General features: G+C 38.3%; 1 protein-coding gene and 1 pseudogene across 1 annotated transcript; both read right to left on the reverse strand.

The window, feature by feature from the left end:
* Positions 1-12834: 12834 nt before the first annotated feature.
* On the reverse strand, positions 12835-12930 carry LOC122474136 (annotated as a pseudogene).
* An 871-nt stretch (positions 12931-13801) lies between these two features.
* LOC122473584 (taste receptor type 2 member 8-like) lies at positions 13802-14731 on the reverse strand. Its single transcript, XM_043564252.1, has one exon. It carries the CDS (start codon positions 14729-14731, stop codon positions 13802-13804), a length of 930 nt encoding a protein of 309 aa, XP_043420187.1.
* Positions 14732-15213: the final 482 nt, after the last annotated feature.

Genomic DNA, 15213 nt, shown 5'->3' on the forward strand with positions numbered 1-15213 from the left:
AACACCATCGATCAACAGGATATAATTGAAACATATAGACTCTTCATTGAACAACAGTAGATTATACATTTCTCTCAAGCTCACCTGGAATATTCATCAAAATAGACCACCCTCTGGGCCACAAAGTGCACCTTCACAAATCTAAAGAATAGAAGTCATACAATATCTGCCTTCAGACCAGAATGGGATTAGTAGTCAATAAGAGAAAGATAACTGGAAAATCCCCAAAGAGGGAGATTAAACAACACATTTCTAAATGTGTCTAAAGCTCAAAGAAATAATCTCAAGAGAAATTTAAAATACTTTGAACTAAACACAACTTTTCAAAATTTGGGGGATGCAGGGAAAGCAGAGCGTAGAGGGAAATGTATAGCATTGAATGCATATATTAGAAAAGAAGAAAGATCTAAAATTGATCAACTAAGCCTCCACCTGAGGAAATGAGAAAAAGAAGAACAAATCCAACCCAATAAACAAAAGAAAAGAAATAATAAGACTTTGATCAGAAAATGATGAAATTTAAAACAGGAAATCAGTGGGCAAATATCAATAAAACAAAAAGCCACTTCTTTGGTCAATAAAATTGATAAGCTTCTTAAACTAACAAAGAAAAGAAAGCGAGGCCACAAATTACTGATATCACAAATGAGAGGGACGTCACTACTAATCCCATAAAGGTTTTTAAGCAAAATCAAATCTGAAGAGTAGAGAATTTGTTTTTAGTTAGCATTGCTGCAAGTTATGATTTGGTTTTTAGATGAATCAAAGTACCCACAGTTAAGACACAGGACTCAAACTTATTATACCCACATTCTGTTCTATATAAAATTATATATGAACTACCAGGAAAATTTCCAAGGCACACTTAATATGAAAACAATTAATCTACTGACAAATATTTATAACTGTTCTGATATTACCAGGGCTCTATGGGGATGCTCTTAGTACCAGGATGGACTTGTTCTGAGAAGGTCTCAGAACAAGAAGCTCTCCAGACATCAACAGTTCTACCATTCAACTCAGTTCTGACATTATTTACTGGGAGATAGCATCAGACTCCACACGTTAAGGGCTCAGTCCTGCATGACTGCGCCCCTCCGCCCCCATTTCAGATGCCAGTCACTAATCCAGGCTGTTACCTGTACCTCTGAACTAACTATAAATCGGAGATCCCTCTTTGGGTTTGCTTAATTTCCTAAGCAGCTCGCAGAACTCAGAGAAACATTTTACTTACTACATTATCAATTTATTATAAAAGGATATGCCTCAGAAACAGCCAGACGGAAGAGATGCATAAGGCAAGATAGGGCAAGGTATGCAGGAAAAGGCGCAAGCTTCTGGGACCTCTCCAAGCCTGCCACTCCCCCTGAACCTCCAGGTGTTTGCCAAACTCTGAATCCTGTCCTTTTCAGGTACAGAAGAGTGATTAACACACGGGAATGCTTCCTACATTATTCGACAAGGTCAAATGCATTAGGTCATAATTTAAACTGTCCTTTTTTCATTGGGAATTAAGAGCATTCATAGATTCAGGGCATCTGGGTGGCTCAGGCAGTTAAGCATCCGACTCTTGATTTCAGCTCAGGTCATCTTACCATCGTGAGATGAGGCCCCGCATCGGGCTCCGGGCTGAGTGTGGAGGCTGCTTGGGATTCTCTCTCTCTGCTCCTCCCCATGCTCAAAAATTAATAAATAAATATTAAGAAAAGCTAAAACAAAAAACAAAAAACAAAAAAAGAACATTAAGAGATTCAAGGGACCTTGATGGTGGAACATTTCTTGGTTGGTAAACAAAAATTCCACTCATTTCAAACATCATTTACAATTCAAACATCATTTACAATTATATTATTAATATAAGTGCGATGAAATTTTTTTTCTGTTTGCAATATATCTTTATTCTTTTTCTTTTAATATATGAAATTTATTGTCAAATTGGTTTCCATACAACACCCAGCACTCATCTCAAAAGATGCCCTCTTCAATACCCATCACCCACCCTCCCCTCCCTCCCACCCAAAATTGTATTAATAACAACAAGAATTCTATGAACTATGCCAGAATCCAGAAATACCTGTTTTGGTTAGATGCTCAAATTCTTTGATAAAATACACACTGTAGCATAATACTATGCCTATATATTTTTTCTAGTAAGTGTGTGGGAGAAGAGGGGAATATAAGATAATTATTTCATTTAGCTTTCTTGCCAAAATGTTGGAAAACAAAAATGTATTTGCTTGTGGGGCTCCTCGGTGGCTCAGTTGGTTAAGCATCGGACCTCAGCTCAGGTCAGAATCTCACAGTCTGTGAGTTCAAGCCCTTCATGGGGCTCTGTGCTGACAGCTCAGAGCCTGGAGCCTGTTTCAGATTCTGTGTCTCCTTCCCTCTCTCCCCCTCCACTGCTTGTGCTCTGTCTCTTTATCTCAAATATAAATTTTTTTTAAGTTTTAATAAAAGTTTTAAAAAATGTATATGCTGGAGTCTGCATAAGGAAACACTAGATACACAAAACTATGAAAAGTAATTATTTCTGGAGGGGTTTCAGTTTGGGTTTATTTGAATTTGCACTGAAGATGTACTTCCAAAAATATCAAAGTACTGTAATATAATTTAAGATAAAATATGTCTTTTGGGGGGCGCCTGGGTGGCGCAGTCGGTTAAGCGTCCGACTTCAGCCAGGTCACGATCTCGCGGTCCGGGAGTTCGAGCCCCGCGTCAGGCTCTGGGCTGATGGCTCAGAGCCTAGAGTCTGCTTCTGATTCTGTGTCTCCCCCTCTCTCTGCCCCTCCCCCGTTCATGCTCTGTCTCTCTCTGTCCCAAAAATAAATAAAACGTTGAAAAAAAAAATTAAAAAAAAATATGTCTTTTGGTCTTCCATCCATGGTTCCTGGCACACAGTTCCCAAAACTCTTGGAATTTCCTAAGGGATAAGAGCAGCGGAGGCATCTTTCATTATAATTCATAGTCTCTTGTCCTCAGTTCCTGAAATTGCTTCAGAACCATAAAGGTGAAATGGGTCCACATCTGGGAAGAGTTGAAATGATACTCAGTGACACAGTACAGATACGAAAGGAAGAATCCGGTGAATCAAGGAAGATCACACAGAATTCTTGCCGCCTTCTTTCACAGGCCGACCTGTGTAGCTGAAAGTGCCTTTCCTTTCGGATAATGCTTCAAGTGCCAAAGAATCCCCAAGAAGAATTTCCTCCGTTGGCTGTTTCCAAAAATCACGACGTGAGCGACCTGAAAGTTATAGAATTCTTATCATGTAACCAAACATCCAAACCAAGCCAGCTTGTTCGGTAACCAAAAATACTCCTACAAGTGTCATGAAAAAGGTAAATTGATGCAGTGCAAAGAACACAAGAAATTAAAACACAGTTGTTATCACTCTGAAATAGGCCTCCATGCTGGGGCCTCTGGAATCCCTGATGAGCTCAACGTGCTTCATGTATGTCCACAAGAAACGAGCAGCAGAAAAAAAGAAAATCAAGGAAAGGGAGACAGGACAGAGGAACCTGTAGGGCCCAAAGCAGGCCGCCCCACAATGTGCCACTTTGGCATACTAATTATTTAAATAAAAGTTACTTGGGGGCGCCTGGGTGGCTCAGTTGGTTGAGAGGCCAACTCTTGATTTTGGCTCAGGTCATGATCTCACAGTCTGTGGGTTTGAACCCTGCATCTGGCTCTGTGCTGACAGTGTGGAGCCTGCTTGGGGTTCTCTTTCTCTCTCTCTGCCCCTCCCTCACTCACAAGTGCACCCTTTCTCTCTCTCTCTCTCTCTCTCTCTCTCTCTCTTTGTTATTGTTTTTGGAGATGATATCAGAAGACATCAAAACTATGTAGCAAAGGAAAGCTCATGAACAGGAAGGTTATAGATACTGCTTTCAGCAGAAGCATTAAAACTACCTCATTAATGCTCCATTTCAGCCAAAGGGAAAGTGAATCTGAGACATAGGCATTCAGGAAGGAAAAAAAAAAAAAAAAGACATCAGGACAAGTAGCAAAACAAGTGCTCAAGTGGTTGGGTAGTATCCAGATACCAGTTAGGACATTGTTTCTTTCCATAGTATCGGGGAGTTTCCCATACAACGGTACTGAACACAAATTGACAATTGTTAGCCACAACCGACTGATCCTAGCAAAGTCCGAACTAATAAGAATAAACGCAACCAAAGCATAACTTCTGGTTTCTAAGCCAGAAAATGTTACTTGCGAGTCCAATGAATCCAATTCCTTAAAATACCCATTATGTCCCACTTGTTACACCCGTGGGAACTTTCTCCAGTGTATTCAACATGGCTGCAAACAGAAGACTCTAATCTGCAGTTTGTTGACTGATACCCACATGATTTACTAGATAACGGTACGGAGTTTATGTTTAATTAGGCAATAGTATCCTATTTGTTTTTTACCGTGGCTCTTTTTTGCTATGCAGCCCAGTAACGTGCAGTGCAGCTGTGGAATCACTCTCTGTAACATCCATTGAACATTTCCAACCAGCTCTGCTGAGGATTTCCAGTCTTGGTCCAGATGTCAGACAGAAACTGTAAATAGCCTGTGTAGAGAGATGGTTGAAAGACCAGGTTCTCATTTGCTAATATGTAAATAAAGGCACGGATTAACTTTCACTCTTTTGAATAAAAATCCCTCTCCTCTTTCAAGGAGCTGCTTCGTTTGGTTTGCAAGTCTAAATTGTGAAATAGGTACCTCTGTCAAATGACAAAAATTCAACCGAGTGAGTAAAACTTAAGAATCGAATTGGCTTTATTAATCAATTCATGAATCAAACAGCATCCCACCTAGCAAGTAGCGGGGAGCTCCAAAGGGTTACAGAAAATGAAATGTTTTTAAAGGTAGAGAGGAAGTGGAAAAAAGGAAGATTTTAACAAAGATCCATTGTTTCAGGCAAGGTCACCCTCCTAAGGAGAATGGAAGGGGGCTATCAGTAAATTTCCTAGGACTGATGAGGAGATTCCATTTTGATTGGTTAAAGGTTATATTTTAGGATGGGTTGAAACTACAGTTAGGTTAGGTATTAAGTCTTGGTTTATTGACTTGGGACCTTAACCCAAGCGACATACCATTTTGGACCTGTGGTTTTCTTTTTAATACCCCCAACACTAATTTTCACCACGTTAAAATATCTCCACATGCAGGTAAAGCTAGCAATCCCTACATTTCTGATTACTATACACTCATCGTGCAGGTCACTGCATTACAGAGTAAAACACAGGGTTTGTAATTTTCAGAAAACTTGGCAAGCAATATAGAAATCTAACCTTGGTATCATAATTCCTAAGGAAACGTAGGCCTTTCCTTGCCTTTCCTACTAGCTAGTTTGCCAGTTGGAGGATGCTCTGGGACTAACTGAACCTTAGCACTTCACCCTCTAAACACAGACAAATCTACCACAAAGGAGGGCCCACCAACAATCTACACACGGTCCAAGGAGAGTTTCACCATCCTGTTTGTTGGTAGCAAAATACGTTCAGAGGAACGTATTTCATGCCCTGAGGACCAGGGATGAAATAAGAGTTTAGGGGATTAATGACACCTCTTTTTCTCCCTCCACCCTCCAGTGTACCCAAAATAAATCTCTTTCTCTAGTCTATTGTCTTATGTTGGATTAGTCATTCCATAGACTAGGGAGAGTTCACAAAGGCTAGTTCTTAATTTCTCAGACAAATCCAATATCAGTTCCGCAATTATGGCTCCTAGTCCTTTGCAGATCATCTAGTCACAGAAGCCAGAAGTCTATGCCAAGCTGAGTTCCCCGTTACTCGCTACCAAAACCAGTTAATTTCATGCTCTTAATAGCTCTCAAATCTATCCTTTCTCGCCAAGCCTGTGGCAACTATCTTAGTTCAGACTCTCATCATTTTTGCCACAGCCTGGAAGAATAGTCTCCTCATCATTCACTCGACTTACAATCTTATCCGTTTATAGCAATCCTTTCCCTCAAGTGTGTATATGGTCTTCTTTAGCGAAAACCTGACCGCTATTTTCAGGATAAAGTCCAAATGCATCGATACTTTCATGCTTTATTCCTGGCACTCATCCCTCTTCTGACTCTTGCAAATATTGTTTTAGATACAGTTGCTTCTAGAAAAATGTCCCTCTTGAGGTGCCTGGGTGACTCAGTTGGTTGAGCGTCCCACTTTGGCTCAGGTCATGATCTCACAGTTCGTGAGTTCCAGCTCCGCATCAGGCTCTGTGCTGATGAGCCTGGAACCTGCTTCAGATTCTGTGTCTCCCTCTCTCTCTGCCCCTCCTCCACTTGTTCCCTCTCTCTCTCTCTCTCTCTTTCTCAAAAATAAACATACATTAAAAAAAAAGAAATTGACTTTTCGAAAATTCTTCCTCTTCGTCTAAAATTGGATTTGGTGCCTTTTTTTTTTTTTTCCATCCTGTATCTCTCTAATTATAGTATATTTTGTGCTTTATTATTACTGTTTTGTGGGCTGTCATTTTTTGTATAGAAGCAAAATTCTGATGTTTCACTGTCAAAATCCTCTCAGTAAATGCAAAACCTGACAAATAGTAAACAATAAAATTTGCTGGATTAGAATAAACACAATCATAGAAAGTTTTAGACATATATAAAAGTAGATAAAAATTAAAATACCAATCGTGTGTTAATATTTATAGTGATTTCCTTCCAGTATTTTAATATTTAGCTACTCATGAATTATCATTATACACAGTTATAATCATACTATTTTTATAATGCTGAGGTCTACTTTTTAATTACTAGTTTTAGAAGCTAAGGCTTTTTATGAGTTTTATAAATTGTCCACAATGATTCTAAGAGCCTACTAACATTACATCAGGACCTGTAACACTTTTATTTCAAGTAATCCCTTATTATGAGGGTACTTTTATCTCCTTCTTGTTCTACTTTATTTTCTCTGTTATGTACAGTACGGCAATGTTTATCTAAGTATATGTAAATATTACTCTTAGATGAAACTTCAGCCCATGAGATTATGATTTTAAATGTCTAAGCATTTTTACATTTTCTGATGCATATTTTCTTTTCTTTTTAAATCTGTATTTTGAGAGAGACACACAGAGAGAAAGAGAGAGAAAACACAAGCGGGGGAGGGGCAGAGAGAGAGGGACAGAGAGAATCCCGCACAGGCTCCGCCGACCCGATGGGCTGAGCCCAATGCCGGGCTCAAACTCTGGAACTGTGAGATCACGACCTGAGTCTAAATCAAGAGTCGATGGATACTTAACCGACTGAGCCACCCAGGCGCCCCTGATGCATATTTTTCAATCCAAATTGTTATTGGCCTGCGCAAAGTTACTACCATTAGTTAATAAAAAATACTTAATTTGGAAAGTGGAACATGGTGTTTTTCCATCATGAAGTTTCTGTTCATATTCATAACTTGTTTATTTGAGGCGTGTTAGTGATTTTCTTATGTATTTTCACCAATTCTTTTTATGTTGGAGTTGTAAGCACATTTCCTGTTTCCTATAAAAATGAATGAATGAATGAATGAATGAATGAATCTCAGTTATCATTTGCTTTTTAACTTACTTTAGAAGTTATTAATTCATATTCAAAAATTCATTCATAGTCACCAATGGAATATTGATCAACATCTATACTCTTCTCCTTCCAGACAGAAAATCTTTAATATCTCTTTACTTCCAAACTCTTTACCCCACGATTTCCACTATTGTGATAACTTGGAACTTAGTTCCAGGTTAATACTATTTTGCTTTTCTTTTTTTTTTTTTTTAACGTTTATTTATTTTTGAGACAGAGAGAGACAGAGCATGAACGGGGGAGGGTCAGAGAGAGGGAGACACAGAATCTGAAACAGGCTCCAGGCTCTGAGCTGTCAGCACAGAGCCCGACGCGGGGCTCGAACTCACGGACCGCGAGATCATGACCTGAGCCGAAGTCAGCTGCTTAACCGACTGAGCCACCCAGGCGCCCCTATTTTGCCTTTCTTTATTAGCTCATCAAACTGCACAGATCTAGTAACAACAGCTTTCTAAACAAAAGTTTTATTTTTCTCATCTCAAGTACAATACAGTACAAAAAAATCATATTTAAAATTAGCTGGGACACTTAAAAGAGACTTAGGAATAGAGTCAATAAAAAAAAAGCAGAACACCTAAAAGGAAAGAATAACTGTGAAATGTTATTAAATAACCTAAAAGAAGGCTTATGGAAACTAATTTGGATGTTATATTCTTAGAAGGAAATGCAGGGTTGCCTGGGTGGCTTGGTCGGTTAAGTGTCCAACTTCAGCTCAGGTCACGATCTCATGATCTCTCAAGTTTGAGCCCATGCCAGGCTCTCTCCTGGCAGTGCAGAGCCCTCTTTGGATCCTCTGTCCCCCTCTGTCTCTCCCCTCCCCAGCTTCTGCCCACTCTCTCTCTGTCTCCAAAATAATAAAATTTTTTTAAAAAGAGAAGGAAATTCAATATGTTTTAGAGAAATCTATAACTTCAGTGCAAGTCTAGTAAGAATCCCAACAGTGTATTTTATGGGATTTGAGAAGTTGATTCTGAAAATCCCTTAGAAGAGTAAATGTTGCAGAATCGATAAGAAACTGAAGAAGAATGAGAGGCCACACATTGGCAGACTGATCTGACAGTGACTGTTTAAAAAACAAATTTGAACATAATTATAAGGAACAGATACAAAAGTTCATCACGTTTAGCTCTAACTACCAATGTCTTCACACATTTATACCATTCCTGGCCGCTGTGGACATTGGAGTTTGCTACCTTTACATAAAGGTACATTACTTAAAAGTTTATTGGCCGTCCATTCAAACTAGTCAGATTTCCTACCTCACAAAGTGTATGTAAGTAACTAGGAGTTTGATTGAAAATATAACAGTTAAAAAACATGCGTACAAGACAAAAAAAAAAAAACTAACAAAAAAACAAACAAATTAGGGAGATATTTTTAAAAAATTGAATGTGAAAGGGGTGCCTGGGTGGCTCAGTCGGTTAAGCGGCTGACTTCGGCTCAGGTCATGATCTCGTGGTCTGTGAGTTTGAGCCCCGCGTCGGGCTCTGTGCTGACAGCTCAGAGCCTGGAGCCTGTTTCAGATTCTGTGTCTCCCTCCCTCTCTGACCTTCCTCCATTCATGCTCTGTCTCTCTCTGTCTCAAAAATGAATAAACGTTAAAAAAAAAAAAATTTAAAAAAAATTGAATGTGAAAGTCCTCTTATGAGCTGAATTCAAAATTCCAGAACTGGGGAGGTTGGTAGAGAATGAATGAAATAGAGGGTTAGGAGGACACTTAGGGTGTTGAGCACTGAATAATGTATAGAAATACTGAATCATTATATTGTACACCTGAAACGAATATAACACTGTATATTAATTATACTCCATTAAGAAAAACATAAAGAACAAAATCTCAGAACCATAAAAGAAACAAGGGAGAAATTTAGCACATAGAACGGTAAAATAATCCCATGAAAAATAATACCATATGCAAAATTTTTAAAAAGAAATAATTTATTGGAAAATATTTGCAACGTTTGTGACACACAGAGATAATATTCATAATTAATGAGGGAGTCTTATGGGTTCATAAGAAAAAGTTAAATAGTCTTGTTAGAAAAGGGATAAGGTTTGTGACAAGACCAATAACTAAATTAAGAAAAATTGTGCAGTATCTCGGGTTCTTTCAAGTTGTAAAGGACGCCATTTTCCCCAAAACAAGCAGTCCATTTGCCCCCACAGAAATTCTGCAAAGTCATAGCTCCACTTCCTTGTCCAACATAATTACCAGACCCAGGGTCTCCTACCCATGATGCTCTGGTCTTTAGGCAACTGGTGACTTTAACTTGGAGTGAGAAAATTGACTTTAGTTCCCTCTACCTACCAAGGCATATCCTAGATTAAGGTCATAAAATCAAATGTGCTGGATGGGAACATAAAGGTGTAATGTTGCTGAAGGTTCTCAGTGTGGAAAATTAGAGACACAATAGTTGAAAGTATAAGTATATTAGTCAAGACAAGAAACAAAACAAAAACACACACACACACACAAACAACAATGAAAATCACATACATGAGCTAAATCTTGCCCACTGATTTCACCCGCATGTATAGATATTAAAAATTCACATTGAGGGGCGCCTGGGTGGCGCAGTCGGTTAAGCGTCCGACTTCAGCCAGGTCACGATCTCGCGGTCCGTGAGTTCGAGCCCCGCGTCGGGCTCTGGGCTGATGGCTCAGAGCCTGGAGCCTGTTTCCGATTCTGTGTCTCCCTCTCTCTCTGCCCCTCCCCCGTTCATGCTCTGTCTCTCTCTGTCCCAAAAATAAATAAACGTTGAAAAAAAAAATAAAATAAAAATAAAAATTCACATTGAGGCAAATCACACCAATGAAAGAGAAATACTAGCTTGAACACACAAAAGAACAAACCTTCAAGAAAACGCAGGGAATGCAAAGGACACAGAATACTAAATCAATACAACACCCAGCACTGTTGGTAGATCAGAGGAATTTGAGAGGCTTTCATAACTATATATCGATAATATTATCGCATAGTAAAATGGCAAACAGAATACTTGGAACTTAAAATCACCTCTGTCTCTTTAATTATTAGTATAGTCGTGCTGAATTAGAGAAGAGACTCTTCGGAATATCAAATTAGTGAGCTGGAAGTTCCAGCCTAATAATTTGTGTAAAATGTTTCAGAAGAAATAAGAAAGAAAAATTCTGACAGAATAATGAGGACACTTGTAAAATAATAATATAATATAAATGTCTATCTGCTGGTATTTTAAAAATACAAGAAGATAAATGAGAAGAAATAACCAAATAATGGGGGAAAACTCTTAGCCAAATAAAACTCTGGATTGAAAGGGTATTCCAAGGGCTAAACTGAGGACATTCTTGAGGCTTTAATAGAAAGAGAATACCCATAATTATAGTAATAATAAAAATTAAAAAAAAAAAACAAATAAGCAAACTCCACAGCTAGATATATTGGAGAAAGTTATAGATTGCAACAATAAAGATCAATGCTTCAAACTTTCAAACGCTGTTTGATTCATATACCACAGGAAAAATTACAATTCTCAGGATCAGACTCCTAACTTAGGCTGCTTACAAAAGACATCCACAGTCTCTCAACCAGTTTCTGACTACGGTTTCAGACATCATATCTGTATTGGAGTAAATCAACATAGCATATGCAATTATTCATCTATCAATGCTTTTGTTTTTGGGTTTTTTGGTTTTTGGTTTTTGTTTTTTGTTGTTGTTGTTTTTTTGTGGGGTTTTTTTTGTTGTTTTTTTTTTTGCTGTAGCACTGTAATAAAGTGTAACTGTGACTATAATAACTTTTTCTGAGGTCCCTGAGCATTTCTCTGAGTCATTAAACATAAGGGTGGCCTTGGGGACCCCTGACATAGATGCCTACAAAAAAATGAGTCTGCATTAAAATATCTGGTATGATTGACAGCTTTCCTTAGCCAAAAGAGAACCCGAGGGGGATACTGGCTGTTTAACTTTGTTGCAATCATAAAGAAACCAAAAACAGCAGGAATGCTGGGGAGAAGAACAAGAATCAGCAATGAAACAACCTTTCCCACATCAGGTGTTCAGGCTTGATTAGGATCTGAAAAAGGTAAGTGAGAAAACTTTGATATTAAATGACAGATTTAAACTTTGGTTTTGGTCTGGATTGGACGCGATGTATGCCTGAGTGACTATAGCTGCTGTAGGATCTGCCTAAGGTTTTATCCTGGCAAAAGAAGAACTCAGCAGAATAGGGTTGTAGGGGCCATGGGAGAAAGAATAAATTTGCTTTCTGCTTTCATGCTACTGAAGTCCAACTTTTTGAAAATAAGGTGCATTTATATCTCGCCGAGACAAAGCTTTTCAAATATTCTACCCTCTTAAAATGTGGGCATCCCATACCTAAATTAAACTGCCCAAGGAAGGAACCAAAAGCAAGTGATCACTTATTATGCTAAGTAAAATAAGTCAGGCAGAGAAAGACAAATACTGTATAATAGTTATATGTGGAATCTAAAAAAGATGAACATGCGAAAAGAGGGGCTGGGGTTGAGGATACTGGGGAGATGTTGTGTAGGAGTACAAAGTTACAGCTAGTAGATAAATAAGTTCTGGAAGTCTAATGTACGACATAGTGATTATAGCCAACAGCATAACTTATAAACTTCAAATTTGCTAAGAGAGTAGATCTGAATTGCTCTCAACACACCAAAAAGAACTGATAATTATGTAGCATGATAGAGGTGTTAGCTAATGCCACAGTGGTAATCATATTGCAATATATAAATGTATCCAACCGACACTTTGTATACCTCAGACTTACACATGTCAGTTACATGTCAGTTACATCTCCTTTTAAAAAAAAATCAGTTCTACCCTATTCATTTTTCTATGATATATTCTATAGGCCTTTAAAACAACTTATTTTTTAAAAAAAATAAATACATTTTTTCTCATACACCAATGGAAAGTCAAACAGCAAACTTAAATCCTGTTGCTTAAAAACTAGAACATCTATGAGAGAGAGAGAAATAAATAAAATAAATTTTTATTTACTGGGGGCTGGGGGTAGCAAGCAACCTCTGTCAAAACATGAGATTCCTGATAACCCAGAATTAATGAGTAATAATTGGTACCGAAACTGGCACTATACCTGGGGAATAAGAAAAATATAAAACTATTCTGCATTGTGTTTTCTGTATTTTTTTTCATACAAAATAACCTCTATAGTACCCTAGACTTTGAGCCTTGTATTTTGGGGGGTAAGAGGCACCAAGCTATTTTATTTGAATGAACAGTACAAATGAAAGAAGTTTAAAAAAAATACGGAGTGCTTTGTGAATGTGTGCGTCAACCTTGGGTAGGGGCCGTGCTAATCTCTGTATCATTCCAATTTCTAGTAAATGGGCTGCCCAAGTGAAGACACCTTGTATTTTCTAAGCCTTGTGTTTTTCTCTCTTATTCATTTATTTATTTGAAACCACCTTTGCCATATATTTTTAAAATTTTTTAACGTTTTATTTACTTTTGAGAGACAGAGAGAGATAGAGCATGAGCAGGAGCGGGGAAGAGAGTGAGGGAGACATGGAATCTGAAGCAGGCTCGGGGTCCGAGCTGTCAGCACAGAGCCTGACGTGGGACTCAACCCCATGGACCATGAGATCATGACCTGAGCTGAAGTCAGACGCTTAACGACTGAGACACTCAGGCGCCCCCAACTTTGGCATATATTTAAGAAATAGTAGGGTTCTCATGGGCTCTCCAACAGGACTTCTAGGCACATGCTGTGGATGCATCACCAAAAATTCGTCATGCCAGTTCGTTCTATGTTCATCCTTTCCCAAATACCACTTTAAGTCATGGTTAGCCACCAGCCACAGGTAATAAGGTTTTAGAATCTCCAAATATTCATTTCATGAATTCTGGGGGTTTTCTGTCTCTGAGACTTGCTGCACTTAATTTTGTACAGTTGTAATCTAGCCACAAGTAAATTTCTGTCTTCCCAAGTCTTTTCTCGTTTCTCATCAAATTCCCATTGCCTTGGTGATATATTCTAATTTTACAATTAATTACATCATCACTATTCTGATGGAAACACAGCAAAATCTTTTTCTTTTAACTTATTCGAGGCAGATGTTTTCAGTAAGATGCAATGACCCTGTCGCAAAACAGAATAAAGGAAGTGGAGAGGAAGGAAAGAAACGCACATGGAGTTCTATTCATTATCTTCACTCTTGACATGTGAAGATATGACAAATGAAATTGACATGTCATTTCGGGCATGTTTTATGGGCGTGTGGGTTTCCTTAGGTGCAGGCGCTTCAGCTTCTTCAGGACACAGAGAGAAGCCTGTTTCAATTTGCTGGTCCATAAAATCAGAAGAAATGTATGGCCAGATGGATATAAAAATACTAGTGTATTAGCAAAAATCTTTGCCACCAAACTATCTAGGATGACGTAGGCCAAATTCATCATAATAGTGCTCAAATAGTACATAAAGAAGAAGAGTAGGAATGAAATCATAGCCTTCATGGCTCTCACGTGAACTTTTGTGATAGGATCCCCACCTCTGCCCTTCATCTGCCTGGTGTGGCTCCATAAGGAATGGATCAAAAGGACAAAGGAAGCCAGAGACACTGCAAAGGGGATGATGAACATTATGTTCAGGAGCATATGAGACAAAAATAACTCATTTGTTCTCATTGTGAAACTCACTGTCCAATTTCTTTCCGCGTTTACCTTGTTTTTGATCAGACTCATAAACACTGTATCCTTAAAGGGAAGAGACAAGCAGAAAGAGAAGACTGCGGCCAGTACAATCATGAGAAGCACTTTGTGAATTCTCCATTTTATCCAGAGGAAAATAGGGTTGGAAAAGTTGGCTATCTTGAAGAAATAGAAGACACTGAGGCAGGTGGTACAGGTTGTGCAGAAATAATTGGATCCTGTCCAGAGGATTTCAAACCTTATTAGTTGATTATTCTTGTTCCATATTTCTTCACAAGGTACATCTAAACCTATGCCTAAAATTATTATGCACAACAGAACTATTCTGGAAATAGCTAGGCAGGTAATAATAAAGTCAATTACGAAGAATTTCCAGTTCCTGATCCAGTCAATACAGTTAACCAATATAATGAATCCATTTCCCAAAATCCCCATTATGAATTCTCCAGCAAACAGTATCATAAATACATTCTTCAATATGCTTGCCATGCCCGCTGATAGTCAAGCTCTCTCTTCAATACTCCTCTGATTTGTGAATTAAGTGTTATGGATTTATGGATCCAAAGCTTTAATGTTCAATAAATTTCTTTTTCCTGTACTTTGATATCCACTGGCAAAGAGAAGATTGCCTCCAGGATGCTCCCAAAGTCTTAGTTATCTTTTGGAAAACTACCTTTATTCCTCTCAAGATCCGAGCTAGTGATTTTTCAAGGCAAATAGCATATTACCTGCTGCTGTCACACTGCTTGTAATTTGTATGCAAAGCTATTCATTAAGATTTGACTCCTGGTTTGTTAAAACACAAACCAGAGCTTGATTTTTACATATTTTTTACAACATCTTTTTTTCTTTTAAGATTCAGACGTTTTTGATTCACTCACCTCAGGTACGAGCGAGAAACCTGAAAACCCAATCTAAAAAATATGGTGACTCGGTCTGGGTGCTCTCAGAGGCAAGCAAATTACCAGGGG

Source organism: Prionailurus bengalensis, chromosome B4 (genome assembly GCF_016509475.1).
Source record: "Prionailurus bengalensis isolate Pbe53 chromosome B4, Fcat_Pben_1.1_paternal_pri, whole genome shotgun sequence".
NCBI classification, from domain to species: Eukaryota; Metazoa; Chordata; class Mammalia; order Carnivora; family Felidae; genus Prionailurus; species Prionailurus bengalensis.

What these genes read in the sequence shown, in the direction of transcription:
- LOC122473584 (XM_043564252.1), bottom strand. Translation starts at nt 14,731, where the DNA reads ATGGCAAGCATATTGAAGAATGTATTTATGATACTGTTTGCTGGAGAA.